The following is a 17136-nucleotide window of genomic DNA, read 5'->3' as shown; positions in this document are numbered from 1 at the left end:
TTAATTTTTCGAAGGAACATTAGATCGGGTAGCTAAATTGTTTTGTGGCTTATGATGATAATCTTCAATATTATGGTGCAACAATTGGATAAAAATATTTAATTTCATTAATTTTCATAAAATGCTTTGTCATGATGTGTATATAAAATTACATAATTATATTTATGTTTACACTAGATAGGGGCGAGACCAAAAGATTTCTTACGCTCGTGTGAGTTTTAAGTTTATGTGTGTGTTGATAAGATATGGGCCCTAGTAGGTAAAATACACTACCTACCTACTTGTAATGCCTTCTGAATGTCATAAAATCAACTCAAGTAAAAATCAAGATTACTTAAGATTATTTTAACGTTCAAGAATTTATAGATATGTCGGTAGGTAATATGTATGATATGAAAGGCCGTATAAATGGCGTAAACATAGGTACATTATTTTTGGGATTTTTATGACCCACATGTTTGCGCATGATTAATTTCAGTACAGATTATTACTAAACCAATTTATTTATCGGTAGTAATACATCAAATAAGTTACTTAAAGGTTTATGCTTTTAATAATACACAGCTGTAGTTGCATTCCATCCAAAAAATACTTAACAATAAAAGGTCTACAGTTTATTTGTGAACCTCCTCCTTTTTTAAATCCGCTGAAAAGAGAAACCAGCTTCTAAAAACACCGAAAATTAAATGGTCTTTTCACAGCTTATTACATGAAAGTATTTTTAAAGTAAGGAATACTCAGATTATAGTCTGCCTAGCCTTTTCCATCTATGTTAGAGTCTACTTCCAGTCTAACAGGTTGCAGCTGAGTAGGTACCAGTGCTTTACAAGGAGCGACTGCCTATCTGACTTCCTCAACCCAGTTATCCGGGCAATCCCAATACCGCGGGAACACGATACGCGGGAACGGGATATGCGGGAAATAGCTAGTTAGAAATATTTTAGCTTTTAATTTAAATTCAGAATGCTATCTAAAAGGAAACAACTATCTATGCAGGTTGAATTCATTTTTAACGACCTTATCATTTCGGAAATTTTATCATAACATCAAGTGATGTAAATACTTGAATGTCAATGAACTTTAAATGTGGGAGTGATGTAACGCCATAAAGTAAATAGTCTTTGTGTGCCGCCTACAATATACAGGGTTACTGGTAAGTAGACCGCATCCTTTTAGGAGGTGATAGTATAGGTCAATACGGACAAATTTGACCCTGGGATACACTGGGCAAAAGTTAACCCGTTTCAAGAGAATCGAATTTCAAGATCAGTCGTCTAGGTACACGTATAAATTTTCATTATTAGTCAAAAGTCTCGTTTTTGTGGTTTTTTATGTGTTTTTGGATAGAAGATGAATCATTTCACAATAACAAACCATAAAACTGTACAAATCACAGAGGAAATTATAGCGAACAGCAATTACTTTTTTAGTCGATATTTTCTCAAAAATATTACTCTTAATTTTTTTGTGCAGAATACTTAAAAAACATCTACATTTATCTAGCTATCCAAAAAGCCACAAAACACACAAAAATCCGCAAAAACGAGACTTTTAACTAGTAATAAAAATGTATACGTGTACCTAGACGACTTGTAAAGAAAAGATCTTAAAATTCGATTATCTTGAAACGGGTTAACTTTTGCCCAGTGTATCCCAGGGTCAAATTTGTCCGTATTGACCTATACTATCACCTCCTGAAAGGATGCGGTCTACTTACCAGTAACCCTGTATACCAGTACATATATAGTCAGAAATCTTCAGTTTATGATCATCCGCCATCATCACGCTTAAATCAAAATCTAGAATTAGCTGTATTTTTTTAAGTTTGAAAAGTATAAAAATACAACACTTTTCGAACGCCCAAAACCACTTCATTACTTCCTATTTGTCATTGCTGGGAAGAAGAAGTGGCACAAGAAACTCCTCAGCAAAACATAAGTATCTGTGTGTTAGTTTTGAAGAAACTTAATACAAAATTATGTAATTCATAACATTCTTGACAAAAAATAATTTTAATAATGGTACAATACAAAGTCGTCAACTCAACGTCAACAAAAAAATGATGTCAAAAAAAGCCATGTATTCACTGGGAAACAATGTTTCAGATACACAGTTTCTGAAACATCACGTAGATGTTTACAGCAACAATGTTTCGGAAACTGCCGTCCACACCGTCAGATGTTTACAATATGTCGCCCGAGGAAGTAGTGTTGTTGTGTGGTGCCTACATTTATTTGCATAAGTCCATTTCTAGTAAAAAGAAAAAGAAAAGAGAAATTACTTGCTATGAAGACATTTATTTGGCGTTTATAAACAAATGAAACACGCGTCCACACTTGTATCCATATGTTGCGCAACTGATTTGTTTCTGTGCTCCCCGCCACGGGTGAGGAGCACAGAAACATTCGATAAACACATACGTTCTTACCACAAAAACTTTTTAACGTCAGTTTAAGGCTTGTCTAAAAAAATGTCAAATTATGACGTTGACATATGGTTCATTTTGGAGCCACATTTTTTTTAGACAAGTGTAAAACAGTGGTTAAAGTTTTTGTAGTAAGGCCAATACCGTCTTACCACAAAAACTTTTAAACTTCAGTTTATGCCTTGTCTAAAAAAATGTCAAATTATGACGTTGACATATGGTTCATTTTGCAGCCAAAATTTTATTAGACAAGTGTAAAACAGGGTTTAAAGTTTTTGTAGTAAGACCCGTATGGCCTTACTACAAAAACTTTAACAACTGTTTTACACTTGTCTAAAAAAAATGTGTCTCCAAAATGAACCTTATGTCAACGTCATATGGCAAGTCTTAAACTGACGTTAAAAAGTTTTTGTGGTAAGACGGGTAGTGTTTACAGAAACAAAATTATTTGTTTCAGAAACACGTAGATTTTGTTTCTGAAACAGTGTTTATAAACAATTGTTTCTCAGTGAATACATGGCTAAAAAGTCGTGGTGGCGTAGTGGGTAAACGACCAACCTCTCAAGTATGAAGGCGCGGGTTCGATCCCAGGTCAGGTAAGTACCAATGCAACTTTTCTAAGTTTGTTTGTACTTTGGTTGCCCGGGTAACTGGGTTGAGACGGTCAGATAGGCAGTCGCTCCTTGTAAAGCACTGGTACTCAGCTGAATCCGGTTAGACTGGAAGCCGACCCCAACATGGTTGGGAAAAAGGCTCGGAGGATGAATGGTACAATACAAAGTATAAGACCTTCAACCAATACTGGCTACACACCCATACATATCTCTGTCTATGACCTCAACAACAACCTGTTCCTGAAACTTTTAAGTTATCACGCGTCAGGGCTCTCTATAAGAACAAAGGCGACCGGTCGGAATGTGGTTCTTACCGCGGTATTTCACTGCTCTCTGTCTCTGGAAAAGTCTTCGCCAGAGTACTTCTGAACCGCCTCAGGAACCTCTCTGAAAAGATTCTGCCGGAAACCCAATTTGGTTTCAGACCAGACTGAGGAACTTGTGAGGCAATATTCGCAGTCCGTCAACTCCAGGAAAAAAATAGAGAGCAGGGACAGCACTTGTATCTCTGCTTTATTGATCTGGAAAAAGCCTTTGACTGCGTCCCTCGCGAGGCCCTCTGGAAGGTACTGAGAAAGTTGGGGTGTACAGAGAAGTTCATAAGACTCCTGCGACTCCTGCACGATGACATGCAATGTTGTGTAGCGGTTGAAGATGACCAATCGAGCTTCTTCTCCGTCACCTGTGGAGTGAAGCAAGGTTGTGTCCTGGCTCCCACATTGTTTGCATTATATTTCGCAGTTGTAGTCCGGGAAGTATTGACTTCTTCTCCTGAAGGAGTTCGTATTCGTTATCGGACTGACGGCAAACTTTTCAATCTGAATAGACTCAAGGCGACCACAAAGGTGTCCTATGCACATATACAGGACATTATGTATGCAGATGACCTCTGTTTCGTGGCTGAATCCCCTGAAGTCCTGCAACAGCTAGTCACGAACCTTCACAAGCAGTGCTGTACATTTGGTCTAAAAATCAGCATCAAAAAGACAGAAGTGATGTCTTTAGACAATCACGGACGTCAAGAACTGACCATTATGCTTGGTGAAGATGTGCTGAAGCAGGTCGATAAATTTCGATATTTGGGGAGCATTATAACATCAAAGTGCGACCTTGACGCCGAAATCAATAGCAGAATTGGTGCTGCAGCCGCTGCTTTCGGCAAATTCGACAAGAAGGTCTTCAGCTCCCATGACCTAAAGATATCCACAAAGGTCTCTGTGTATATGGCAGTTGTATTGCCTTGTATACTCTACTCAGCGGAAACATGGACACCATACCGACGCCACATCAAGCAACTAGACCGCTTCCACCTCAAATGTCTGCGCAAAATATTAAATATCCGTTGGTTTGATCGTGTGCGTAACACAGAAGTGTTGAGGAAAGCCAATGTAGGTGGCATTGAAGCATACCTCATGAGGAGACAGCTTCGTTGGTGCGGGCATGTACTACGCATGCCGGATACTAGAGTGGCCAAGCGCATCCTCTACTCCGAGTTGCAGGAGGGCAAGCGGAAACGTGGCGGACAGCTGCTGCGATACAAGGATGTGCTGAAGCGCCACATGAAAAGCTGTTCCATTGAACCGTCTCAGTGGGAGAATCTGGCATCCAACCGCAGAGACTGGAGAAGCCGCGTTAAAGCCAAAGTCTTTGACTTTGAAGCACGCCGGCTTTCTGAGTTGGATGCCAAACGAGATGAGTTGAAAGCTCGACCACCTGTAGCTATCAACTACAACTTTGTGGCTGGTACCCTGACATGTCCGCAGTGTGCGCGGACTTTCACGCACAAAATTGGATACTCCAGCCACATGAGAGCACACGCACGCCATTAGGGTCGAAGTGGTCGCCGTTGCCGAAATCGGCGTGGAAGATTATTATTATAAATGTATGTCTCTTCCAGACCTCGGGACTATAGAGTCCCGGATTTTTGGGAGGCGAACGTGGGGCCGAAGCCAACACGCTGAAGCCCTTTTGAGACAACTTTAATGAAATGGTGTCACAAAACCGACGATTATCCCTGTATACACTATAGAAATGTACCCAAGGACAATCCCCGGTTCTGTGCTAAACTATTGCTAACTATGGATGAAAACTACTTAGGCTATTGTGATGGGATGCTAATGGACTAGGAATGGGGAAACTACGGGAACTATGGCACCTGCCGATGACAATGTATTAAATACATGTTAAAATGGCAGGTGGAGACTCGCCAACTCACTTACTGGGCCCCCAGGAATCAGTCACTGAAAAGCAACAAGAGGGCAACAGGGACATGAGCGGCTGAGAAGGGTGAGGATACCTCGGCGGACTTTAAACGCAGATCACGCGCTCCCTGTGGGTCCAGCATCACCGGCCCACTCGCCACTTACCACGAGGCACCTACCCTCCGAGCAGGACTAACCTTGCTCTAGCGACTCCACTCTGACCGGCCGATGAAGGCAAGCCAAGAGGCGGGAGACCTATCCCCCGTCATGCTTCACTCCGGCAAGCCGGAGGTGGGGGACAGTATACTCTCCCTGGAGCACTCGGATATATAGCCCCGCGGGGTCGCTACTCCCCGTCATCCGCCTCAGATGCCCTGCGGTTATTATTATTATGACCTCAAGCAGTGCACCTCATCTCTGATGCAGATGATATCTACCTAACAAATCGGCCGACTCCAAAACATATCTTGGTTTATACTTAGATTAAGTAATTTTCTTCTCTCAAAATAATTTGAAATAAACGAGAGGAAATATTTGAGTATTTTACTAACATGTCAACGATAGTCTGGCATCATTGTCATGGCAAAGTGCTGCTATCATAGACTTCAAAATTATCTTGTGTAATGGCATAACAATCAGGAGTTAATTCCAGGGGCTAATTTCAAACAAATACCAACTTATTTGTGTGATGGCTGGTGAAAATGCTCTAAGGTATGACGTTATTACCAATTCAAAACAATGCAATTGTTCTTGTCTTTGAATGTATTAATTAATATCTATTATCCCCCTTACTTATAAAATCTCTAATCACCTTCTAAGCAACATTTTAACTAATCACTAATCAATGTTAGTTAAAACATGCTTAAGCAACGTTTATAAGTAAGAATTTTCTTAAACAGTCCTTAAGTATTACTTATATTTAATTCACGTTTATAAGTAAGGCTGTATATCTTTAGATATCTTATCATAAATTGTTGTCTACAGAAGTAGACAAACCTATTCATTGAAAGTTATGTTATAACTCACTCCTAATATTGACATCTAATATAAAAGGAAATTATAGGTAAGGCGGTTAATAAAATACTTTTACATTACAATAAAAATTTAATTAAACAAATCGATTTTTTTTTTGCATAATCAGTCCTTTCAAGATAAAGAGCCGTTTTCAAATCTTAACAAGTCGATTATTTCAGTTTAGACCTTCTTGGGCAAAGAAATGGTGACAGTCTTGACTTCGAGGTAAGCATCGAGAGCAGCTAAACCACTGAAACAGATGATACATTCCATTAACAAATTGATGAAATCAGTGAGTAAAATTCTCGTGGTTAGTCAACATCTGTATATGTGTCGCAGGGATATGATAAAAAAAGGGATTTGATCAATTCCCTAAGGGATTTGATCAAATCACGGAGGATGTTAAAATAACAACACGATTTTATCTTTTCCCTCAACAAATCTAGTGAATTGAACAAATCCCTAAATTGGTTCAGTGAAATGACAAAAAACATGTCAGGTTCTTGTTTGGGTCGCGCTTGCAAACACTAGGCAAGCCGTAGGTGTCTGTCACGCACGATGCAAAACGAATAGATGTGCCTGTAAGAAAAATAATAAAATAATGTATTATGTAATTCACGATGCCACAAATCATGTCAAATCATCACATGTTTTAATAAGTTACTATTACAAAATAGGCATATCTTACGCAACTAAAATTAAAAAAATTTTTTTTTTGTTCATTCTTTAAAAAAATATATTGTTCTGAGTAATGGTGATTTTTTATATCAATATTTCCGTGCATTGCACACACCTGATTATAGTGATTTTCATAATTATGTAGGTATATCTTACCAAATAAACTTTTACCAAATAAACTTTTTTTTTTGCGCTGGCAACACCGGTGATAAGTCGTGAAAAAACGGCTCGCCGTAGTATTATTTCTAAAAAAATATATTATAGTAATAATCTAGCCTAAAACTCATTTATTATTGTGAAATATTATAAACAAGTGTTGCTTATAGTGTATCTCATGTGTTTTAACAGAAAGGAATCTAGTCCTATAGACGTAAACGATAGCTTGGTTACTCTGAGCAAGTGGTTTGCCGCGAATAACTTGCTTCTTAATTCTTCCAAAACGAAATGCATTAAATTCTCTTTACCTAATGTAACACCAGTAGGGCTCAATATCGTTCTGGACGATAATAAATTAGATGTTATTAATCAAACCGTCTTCCTGGGCATCACCATTGACTCTAAATTGCAATGGGGTGCCCACATCTCAGCACTGTCAAAGAGGCTGAGTTCCGCAGCTTATGCAGTCAGAAAAATAAGATAGATTACTGACGTTGCTACTGCTAGGCTCGTGTATTTCGTTTACTTCCATTGTATTATGTCCTATGGTATTTTACTGTGGGGGGCAGCGGCTGACGTAAACTCAATCTTCGTTCTCCAGAAAAGGGCAGTTCATGCAATTTATGGCCTCGGCCCTCGCGAGTCATTAAGAGAATTATTTAAAGAAATTGACATACTGACACTACCTTCTCTTTATATACTAGAAAATATCATGTTCGTACGCAAAAACTTAAATCAATTTAGTGTTAAAAGTGATATACATTCCATTAATACAAGAAACAAACACAAGCTAGTAGTTCCGAGATTCAGATTAACGAAATCAAATAAATCGTTTTTAGGGAATTGTGTCCCTTTTTACAACAAGCTGCCTAAGTGTATAACCGATCTCACGGATACAAAATTTAAGAACACTTTAAAATCCACCCTAATTAAAAAAGCTTATTATAAAATTCAAGACTTTGTTGACGATAAAGATATTATATGGCGATAACTCATCTCTCCATGTGTGTCTTCCCTGGCAATTAAACGACTTTTCTTCTCCCTTTGCATTGTATAGATTTACAGTTTAACTTTCTTGCATTGTATAATTCTGTGAGCTTACTATTGTTATGTAATAGACTGTTTGTACTGTGACTATATTACTTTTTAAAAAGAGTGTCTATGGAGTTTCTTGCCGGCTCTTCTCCATAAGACCAACTTTTTGGAACCGTGCAACTAATGTGACGTTTCATAGGTGCCTGCAAAGGCCTATGTGAAATAAAAAGATTTTGATTTTGATTTTGATTTTGATTTTGAAACCTTTAAAATATCAAAGCAAAATTATTTTTGTCATTTCACTGAACCAATTTAGGGATTTGTTCAATTCACTAGATTTGTTTAGGGAAAAGATAAAATCGTGTTGTAATTTTAACATCCTCCGTGATTTGATCAAATCCCTTAGGGAATTGATCAAATCCCTTAGGGAATTGATCAAATCCCCGTTTTTATCATATCCCTGCGACATATGCACCGTTGCGGGGCGAAACACGTACAGAGAGTACAGTCCATTTATTGTCTCGCAGAATTAAAGCTACTTATTTTTCATAACGTTTTAAGTTAAGAAGCATTGTACAGTTTACTTACTTTTCGCGGCCAATTCCTGACTCCTTGAAACCTCCGAAGGGTGCTTGAGGACCTTGACCAAAGTACATGTTGACCCTGCAAAATTAAAATACTTAACAATGAGTAAGAGTAAAACATAGTCATGATCAATAAAGTATTTAACGGAGTTAATAATATAATTGGTCAATAAGTAGCGTCCTCATTATATATTCCATCTTACCAGACGACGCCAGCCTCAACATATTTAGAGAACTGTAAGGCATTATTGACATTTGTTGTGAAGATTCCAGCTGCCAAACCATAGTTGGTGTTGTTTGCTCGGTCTATGACTTCCTCTAAGGTGTCAAACTTCAATATACTTTGCACCGGGCCGAAAATCTAGAGAATGACGAAACAAAATTTAAGAAAATCATCAGTGTAATTTCAATCATGCAGTGAATTATGGGTTCCCTTTAATATTATAGCTGAGTTACCTCTTCCTTTGCGATAGTCATATCATCTGTAACGTCAGCGAAGACTGTAGGCTGGATGTAGTAGCCAGTTGTGCCGATTCTGTTGCCACCGCAAAGCAGCTTTGCGCCTTCCTTTTTGCCCTTTTCAATGTATCCAAGTACCTTTGTCATCATAGATTCATCGACCTGAAAATTAAGTGAATTTTGTGTTGATTCATTATCTTCATTAAAATTAAGAGTTTTTTTTCCAGTTTTAATCTCGTTTCTTTTTATACCTGAGGACCGTTTTGCGAAGTTGGGTCTGTGGGGTTTCCAACCTTGATGGTTTGTGCATGCTTCACAGCTGCTTCAACAAACTTGTCATAGATACCAGACTGAACGAACAATCTGGAAGCTGCTATGCATATTTGTCCTTGATGGAAAAATACTCCATTTGCAGCGTAAGGAACCGCTATGTTTACTGAAACGTACGAAGTTAGTTTTAGAAAGTTAATTTGAGTGGTTAGTTAACATTTTAGTTAAACAAAAAACCTACGATCAGCGTCGTTCATGATAACAAGAGGGCTCTTGCCGCCCAGCTCCAGAGTCACACGCTTCAGATTGTTAGCTCCAGCTGCTTGTTGTATCAGTTTGCCAACCTACGAGAGCAAATATGTCATGAGTAAACAAAGGACAATTTTTAAGAACTTTTGAAGACAGACAACTGTGGGTTCTCTTTTGTCACTCACCTCAACTGAGCCGGTGAATGAAATCTTGGCAACATCACTGTGATGAGTGAGAGCTGTTCCGGCTCCAGGGCCGAAGCCATTGACGACATTGACGACTCCCTTGGGTACACCGGCTTCTTTAAGCAGTGCCGCTAGCACCAACGCAGTTAATGGAGTTTGCTCTGCTGGCTTGACAACCACAGTGCATCCTTGAAGACATAACGAAAGAAAAAAATTAAAGGTACTGTACTTTTATATTAAGGTATTAGGACGTCAATTTATAAAATCATAATTACTTACCGGCGGCTAAGGCAGTGCAAACTTTGTTTATGAACATGCCAATGGGTACATTCCAAGGAAGAATAAGTCCACACACTCCAACTGGCTGTTTCAGGGTATAAGAGAATACCTCACCATCTGTTAACAGTAAAGTAAACTTATACATGTCATATTATTCATACATTTGACATGAATGTGTCTGTACATATGGTTTTGTCTTTACCTGCAGCAAGGGTATCGCCGTGTAATTTATCAGCGCAAGATGCTAAATAACGAGCAGTCTTTACAAATCTTGATACAAATAGTGAAGCGAAATTCAGTACTGTGCCATTGTTGTATGATTCCAACTCCGCAATATACTGGCCGTCTCTTTCGATGAGGTCTGCGAACTTGCGAATAATTTCACCACGCTGAGAGGCGTCCAATTGCCGCCATTCGGAATTCCGATGGAAAGCCCGTTTTGCGGCAGCGACTGCCAAGTCAATGTCAGACTGAAATTTAAATATTCGCTATTTTAATATCTCTTCATACATAACACTTTTGCCAAGTCTATCTTCGATCGTTTCGATTTCATTGTAACCTAAACTGAAATCAAAAAATCAAAAAATAGACAAACAGCCCTGAATCAGTAACCACCATAAAAAATTTGAGTATGATACAATTAATCCAACTTCAACTAAATTTTTGAAGGTCCCAACTTAGTCGGGTTTCTAAAAAGAAAGGGAATGAATATTTTATATTAATTTTAGGATTTCGATCGCGCGTAGTCAAACTGCAACAACTGTTAAACGAGGATATTATTATTGCTTATTTTCGAGAAATTGCGAGGACTGTTTTGTTGTTTTTCCTTGAAGGTACTCAACATACCTTATCACCTTCAGCCACTTTGGCGATGACGGATCCATCATGTGGGTTGTATGTCTCAAAGGTCTTTCCACTCTTTGCGTCAACCCACTCATTGTCGATGAACAACTGAAACCAATTTGTTTCGAGATATAAAATAAAAACCCTGTGCTCCAATTCTTGTAACTGAATTGTTCGTCACTTTTGCAGTTATTGCAAGCAATTTTTTCTAGACCCTAAAGAATAAAAGGCATACCTTGGTATATTTTATTTGTGGTGCCATTTTAACAAAATAATATAAATAAATGTTCAGTAAGCACAATCACAAACTCGACACAACGACGGGCACTAACACCAGTCTGATATCAACTGTAGATCTGATATATTTATTGTTGATTTTATCGAAACAAATCTATCTTAGATTAGTCACGATGATATGGCTAATACGGTGACCGCCAGTACTTAATCGTACTTACGTAAATACCTACTGCATGTGGATAATGTGCCTTGGTTGAAACATCACCATTCTTAGAATAAAGTCCTCAATGTCCCTAGTCTGATGTAGCCTATCCTTTCTGTTCAGTAAATCTTGAGCAATTTTTGTACGAACGGGGTTCTCCATTAGATAGTTCACATGTAAGGCTTAGGTATGCCCATTTTCTATTTTTTTGAATACTTACAATTTTTTTGGGGCTTATGATCATAAACTTCAATATTTTTATATAACTAATAATACCTGAGCGTTTCAACCCTAAAAAGTACGAAAATATGGTTCAAAAATAATATTTTTGCATAACATAAGACAATCCCCAAAAACATACCATTACCAACTTCACCACTTCCTATGTGTTATTGCTGACAAGAAAAGTGGTGTAACAAACTCCCTAGCCTGTTAAGTTTGTGGAATCTTAATATAAATTATGCCATTCATGACATACTTGACAAAAAAGATGATATTAAACAAAAATAATAGTTTTCAATACAAGGTAAAATGTCTCCAACCAATATTGGCTACACACCCCTACAAATCTCAAGATGTTATTACCAATTCAAAACAATGTTATCGTTAAAATCTTGGAATTTATCATTATCTGTTAACAAATCCTTGGGTGTCTTATCATAAATTGTTATTCACCTGAGTTGATAGACCTGCCTATTAAAGGTTATATAATAACCTAATTTTTAGAGCATTTAACCAATGGAATCATCTAATAATGTTTACTCGTTGATATCTAATAGAAAAGAAACTTGTAGGTAAGGCGGAATATAAAATGATTTTAGGTTATAATAAACATTTAATTATACAAAACGATAAATTAATAATGACCTTTTTGCATAATCAGTCCTTTCAAAATAAAAAGCCGTTTTCAAAACTTAACAAGTCGTTTATTCCAGTTTAAACCTTCTTGGGCAGGGAAATGGTGACAGTCTTGACTTCGAGGTAAGCATCGAGAGAACCCATGCCACTGAAACAGATGATACACTCCATTACCAAATTGATGAAATCAGTGAGGAACACTGGACCCCCTAAATTACCTTGTTGAGGAGGTTAGGTTAGTTAAGAGGCATAGTACGGTTTACTTACTTTTCACGTCCAATTCCAGACTCTTTGAAACCACCGAAGGGTGCTTGAGGACAAAGACCTAAGTACATATTGACCCTGCAAAATTAAAATTCAGTTACTAAGAGTAAATGATATATAAACAAAGCATTTAAATGCGTTAATAGATTAGTCAATAAACAGGGTCCTCATTATAATCTCTTACCAGACGACACCAGCCTCAGCATATTTAGAGAACTGCAGTGCGGTATTGACATTTGTTGTGAAGATTCCAGCTGCCAAACCATAGTTGGTGTTGTTAGCTCGGTCTATGACTTCCTCTAAGGTATCGAACTTCAAAATACTTTGTAGCGGGCCGAAAATCTAGAGAATGACAAAACAAATTGTATAAAATCATCAGTGTAATTTCAATCACTCAATGAATTATGGGTTCACTTTAATATTATAGCCGAGTTACCTCTTCCTTTGCGATAGTCATATCATCTGTAACGTCAGCGAAGACTGTAGGCTGGATGTAGTAGCCAGTTGTGCCGATTCTGTTACCACCGCAAAGCAGCTTTGCGCCTTCCTTTTTGCCCTTTTCAATGTAGCCAAGCACCTTCGTCATCATAGTTTCATCGACCTGAAAATTAAGTGAATTTTGTGTTGATTCACTATCTTCATTAAAATTTAGAGTTTTTTTTTATTCCAGTTTTAATTTTGTTTCTTTTTTTTACCTGAGGACCGTTTTGCGAAGTTGGGTCTGTGGGGTTTCCGACCTTGATGGTTTGTGCATGCTTCACAGCTGCTTCAACAAACTTGTCATAGATGCCAGACTGAACGAACAAGCGGGAAGCTGCTATGCATATTTGTCCTTGATGGAAGAATACTCCATTTGCAGCGTAAGGAACCGCTATGTTTACTGAAACGTACGAAGTTAGTTTAAGAAATAATCTACACATAAGTAAGTTGAGTGGTTAGTTAACATCTTAGTTTAATAAAAAACCTACGATCAGCGTCGTTCATGATAACGAGAGGACTCTTGCCGCCCAGCTCCAGAGTCACACGCTTTAGATTGTTAGCTCCAGCTGCCTGTTGTATCAGTTTGCCAACCTGCGAGAATAAATATGTCATGAGTATTCGTATCTACTACATAGGACAATTTTTAAGAACTTTTGAAGACAGACAACTGCGGCTTCTCTTTTGCCACTCACCTCAACTGAGCCGGTGAATGAAATCTTGGCAACATCACTGTGATGAGTAAGAGCTGTTCCGGCACCTGGGCCGAAGCCATTGACGACATTGACGACTCCCTTGGGTACACCGGCTTCTTTTAGCAGTGCCGCCAATACCAACGCGGTTAACGGAGTCTGTTCTGCTGGCTTGACGACCACAGTGCATCCTTAAAGACATAACGAAAGAAAAAAAATATTGTATAGATTACTAGCTTTTGCCCGCGGCTTTGCTCCCGTCAACTGACTTCTCTACTTTACCCTATTTTTTTTTCATAAGAACCTCCTGACAATAACAAACACAACAAAAAAAGAATTAGCCAAATTGTTCCAGGCGTTGTTGAGTTATGCGCATACCAACACATTTTGCGATTCATTTTTATATTATAGATGTACTTTTATACTAACGTATTCGGTATGGGACGTCAAATTATAAAATCGTTATTACTTACCCGCGGCTAAGGCAGTGCAAACTTTATTTATGAACATGCCAACTGGTACATTCCATGGAAGGATAAGTCCACAAACTCCCACTGGCTGTTTCAGGGTATAAGAGAACACCTCACCATCTGTTGATAGTAAAGTAAACTTGTAAATACATGCCCATTTTGTGAAATATGAGTAACCATTTTGTTTTGTCTTTGAAATAAAGGAATAAATAAAATTTACCTGCAGCAAGGGTGTCGCCGTGTAATTTATCAGCGCAAGACGCTACAAAACGAGCAGTCTTCACAAAGCTTCCGACAAACATTGAAGCGAAATTTAGAACTGTGCCATTGTTGTATGATTCCAATTCCGCAATGTACTGTCCGTCTCTTTCGATGAGGTCTGCGAACTTGCGAATAATTTCACCACGTTGAGAGGCGTCCAATTGCCGCCATTCAGAATTCCGATGGAAAGCCCGTTTTGCGGCAGCGACTGCTAAGTCAATATCAGCCTGAAATTTTAATATTCGGTTTAGTTTTTTTCAATTTCATCTCTTTGAGTTGGTATATATTTGAAACAAGTTTTTCTTTTAGTGCTTTTGTATTTTTTAGACAAAGACAGATGAAGTGAAATCCGTAAGTGAAGAGCCATGACCCAAAAACTGTATGATGAAGTTATTCCAACTTTTATAATTTCCGAAGTTCCCAACTAAGTCTTGCTCCTGAAAGTAAAGAAGGGTGAATAATTCTGATAGCACCTTTTTTTCTTTTACCCAATTTATTACCTTTTTACCTTTGTTCCGCCTAAGGCTTAACCTTAGGCGGAAATATTGTTCATTCTCAAGATATTCAACCGAGGTCTGTTTTTTGTATAATCAAAAATTAAGAGATACAACATACCTTGTCACCTTCAGCCACTTTGGCGATGACGGATCCATCATGAGGGTTGTATGCCTCAAAGGTCTTTCCACTCTGCGCGTCAACCCACTCATTGTCGATGAACAACTGCAATCAATTCGTTTCGAGACATAAAATAAAAACCTCAAATGAATTGTTCGTCACTTTTGTATGTATTGCAATCAATTTTAGGCATCAAAGATTAAAAAGCTTTTTATTGAGTTCTGACATAAAATTGAGTAATTTAATAAAATTGGTACGTCAAATAACGAAATAACCAACCTTGGTGTATTTTATTTGTGGTGCCATTTTAATATAATATTATAAATTAATGTTGAGGTAAGTACAATCACAAACTCGACACATCGACCAGCACTAACACCAGTCTGATATTGACTAAAGATCTGATATATTTATTGTTGGTTTTATCGAAACAAATCTATCTTAGATTAGTCACGATGATATGGCTAATACGGTGACCGCCAGTGAATCGTACTTACGTAAATACTGCAGGGGGTAATGAGAGGGCACGCCACCATCGTGGCGGTAAGTCCCCTCTTTGAGGAGTGGCTCGGGAGGAGTCACGGCGCCCTCACGTACCGCATGACGCAGGTCCTCACCGGACACGGTTGTTTCGGGAGGTACCTGCACCGAATCGGTCGTGAGGAGGCGCCCGGGTGTCACCATTGTGCGGACAGCCCCGAGGACACGGTGGACCACACAGTCCAGGTGTGCCCCGCATGGGAGGGGCACCGCCGGGTCCTCGTCGAGGCTTTGGGCGGCGGCGACCTCTCGCGTCCGGCCGTGGTTCAGGCCATAGTCCGGGGCGAGAGGGAATGGGACGCCGTCGCCTCCTTCTGCGAAGCGGTCATGCTCGAGAAGGAGGAGGCGGAACGCCAGAGAGTTCGCACCTCTCATCCCGGCCGCCGCGCTGGACCAGGTAGACACCATGGACGCCGTGTGTCGCGAGATGACTCCCGGCCACCGTAGGCGTGGGTCTGTGGGCGGTGAGTTCGGGTGGCTCATCGCCCCTCTGTCTACTTAGACGACAGACCCGTGTCGATGGCGCACGTTGTTCCACGCGCTCCTCAAAGAGATGTCAGCAACCCCAGCGGGGCCCAGCAGGGCCAAGGCCTGCCGGGGCTGCGGGTTGTTCGAAAGAGATACCTCGGCCCTGGTACACAAAAGGCCTATGACGGAACACGACGGTTTTTAGTCAGTAAGAGTCTGACACTCCCTCTCCGCTGCTAACCCACAGCGGGAGAGGGGTCATTTGATGATTTTTGACGTCGTTAAAAAAAAAAATGGGGGATAATGAGCCTTGGTTGAAACATCACCAAACTCAAAACATAGTCCTCAGTATTTTTTATTGCCTATAGCAGATCTAACTCAAAATTACTTAATGGATTTTCACCATGAGATAGTTCGAAAGGAAGGCTTAGCCCATTTCCAACTTTTTTGTTATAGGTAAATATTTTACAAAATTTTTGGGGCTTATGATGATAAACTTCAATATTGTTATGCAACAATTGGGTAAATTAATTAATTTACTACATTGTCATAAAGTGCTTTGTCATGATGTGTATGTAAAATTACATCGATGTAGGTACTTATGCTTACACTAGATTGGCAGTGATAGGGACGAGCCCCAAAACACTTCTTGTGCTGGTGTGAGTGTGAAGTTTATGTGTGAGTAAATCGTGCGTAATAAGATATGCACGGGTAATGTATGTAGGTACCTATCTACTTAAATAATAATAGGTCTTTACCTATGAAATTGCCGTTTTGTGTGAAAAAATTTAAAAGATTTTTTTTCATGTATCTTTTATTTCTATTGATCAAAGTAATTACCCATGCAATCAATGCATCTTTGCCAACGCAGTGGCAGTGAATTGATACCCTTCTGAAAGAAATTAGCTGGACGGGAGGCAACCATTTCTTCAAAGGCAGTTTGTACTGCCTCTTGGGTATTGAATTTTTTTCCCGACAAAAAGTTATCCAAATTCTGGAAAAAGTTGTTGTGTGTGGGCACAAGGTCTGGTGACTGGTGGATGACGGAAAAATTCATTCA

At 39.0% G+C, this 17136-nt stretch overlaps 2 protein-coding genes across 3 annotated transcripts; both read right to left on the bottom strand.

Moving 5' to 3' along the window:
- Window positions 1-5769: 5769 nt before the first annotated feature.
- On the bottom strand, window positions 5770-11370 carry LOC124631811 (aldehyde dehydrogenase 1A1-like). 2 transcript variants are annotated; one of them, XR_006984544.1, is made up of 12 exons: window positions 11228-11370; window positions 10996-11100; window positions 10352-10619; window positions 10150-10266; window positions 9871-10058; window positions 9678-9780; window positions 9418-9602; window positions 9164-9328; window positions 8911-9068; window positions 8712-8786; window positions 6364-6504; window positions 5770-5802 (listed from the first exon to the last, which is right to left on the bottom strand). XR_006984544.1 is itself a non-coding variant. In XM_047166421.1 (11 exons), the coding sequence occupies exons 1-11, from the start codon at window positions 11252-11254 to the stop codon at window positions 6435-6437; spliced, it is 1461 nt and encodes a 486-aa protein (XP_047022377.1). In that variant the 5' UTR covers window positions 11255-11370; the 3' UTR covers window positions 6325-6434. The 2 variants fall into 2 exon arrangements, 1 of the variants encoding a protein (XP_047022377.1); XM_047166421.1 differs by lacking the exon at window positions 5770-5802 and having other exon boundaries at window positions 6325-6504.
- Window positions 11371-12246: 876 nt separating this feature from the next.
- Window positions 12247-15480, bottom strand: LOC124632056 (aldehyde dehydrogenase 1A1-like). Its single transcript, XM_047166711.1, has 11 exons — window positions 15348-15480; window positions 15069-15173; window positions 14413-14680; window positions 14196-14312; window positions 13726-13913; window positions 13522-13624; window positions 13249-13433; window positions 12990-13154; window positions 12738-12895; window positions 12557-12631; window positions 12247-12437 (listed from the first exon to the last, which is right to left on the bottom strand). Exons 1-11 carry the CDS (start codon window positions 15372-15374, stop codon window positions 12368-12370), a joined length of 1461 nt encoding a protein of 486 aa, XP_047022667.1. The 5' UTR covers window positions 15375-15480; the 3' UTR covers window positions 12247-12367.
- Window positions 15481-17136: the final 1656 nt, after the last annotated feature.

The sequence above is a fragment of the Helicoverpa zea genome, chromosome 7, assembly GCF_022581195.2.
Source record: "Helicoverpa zea isolate HzStark_Cry1AcR chromosome 7, ilHelZeax1.1, whole genome shotgun sequence".
NCBI classification, from domain to species: domain Eukaryota; kingdom Metazoa; phylum Arthropoda; class Insecta; order Lepidoptera; family Noctuidae; genus Helicoverpa; species Helicoverpa zea.
This window is presented reverse-complemented; position numbering and strand designations above follow the sequence as displayed.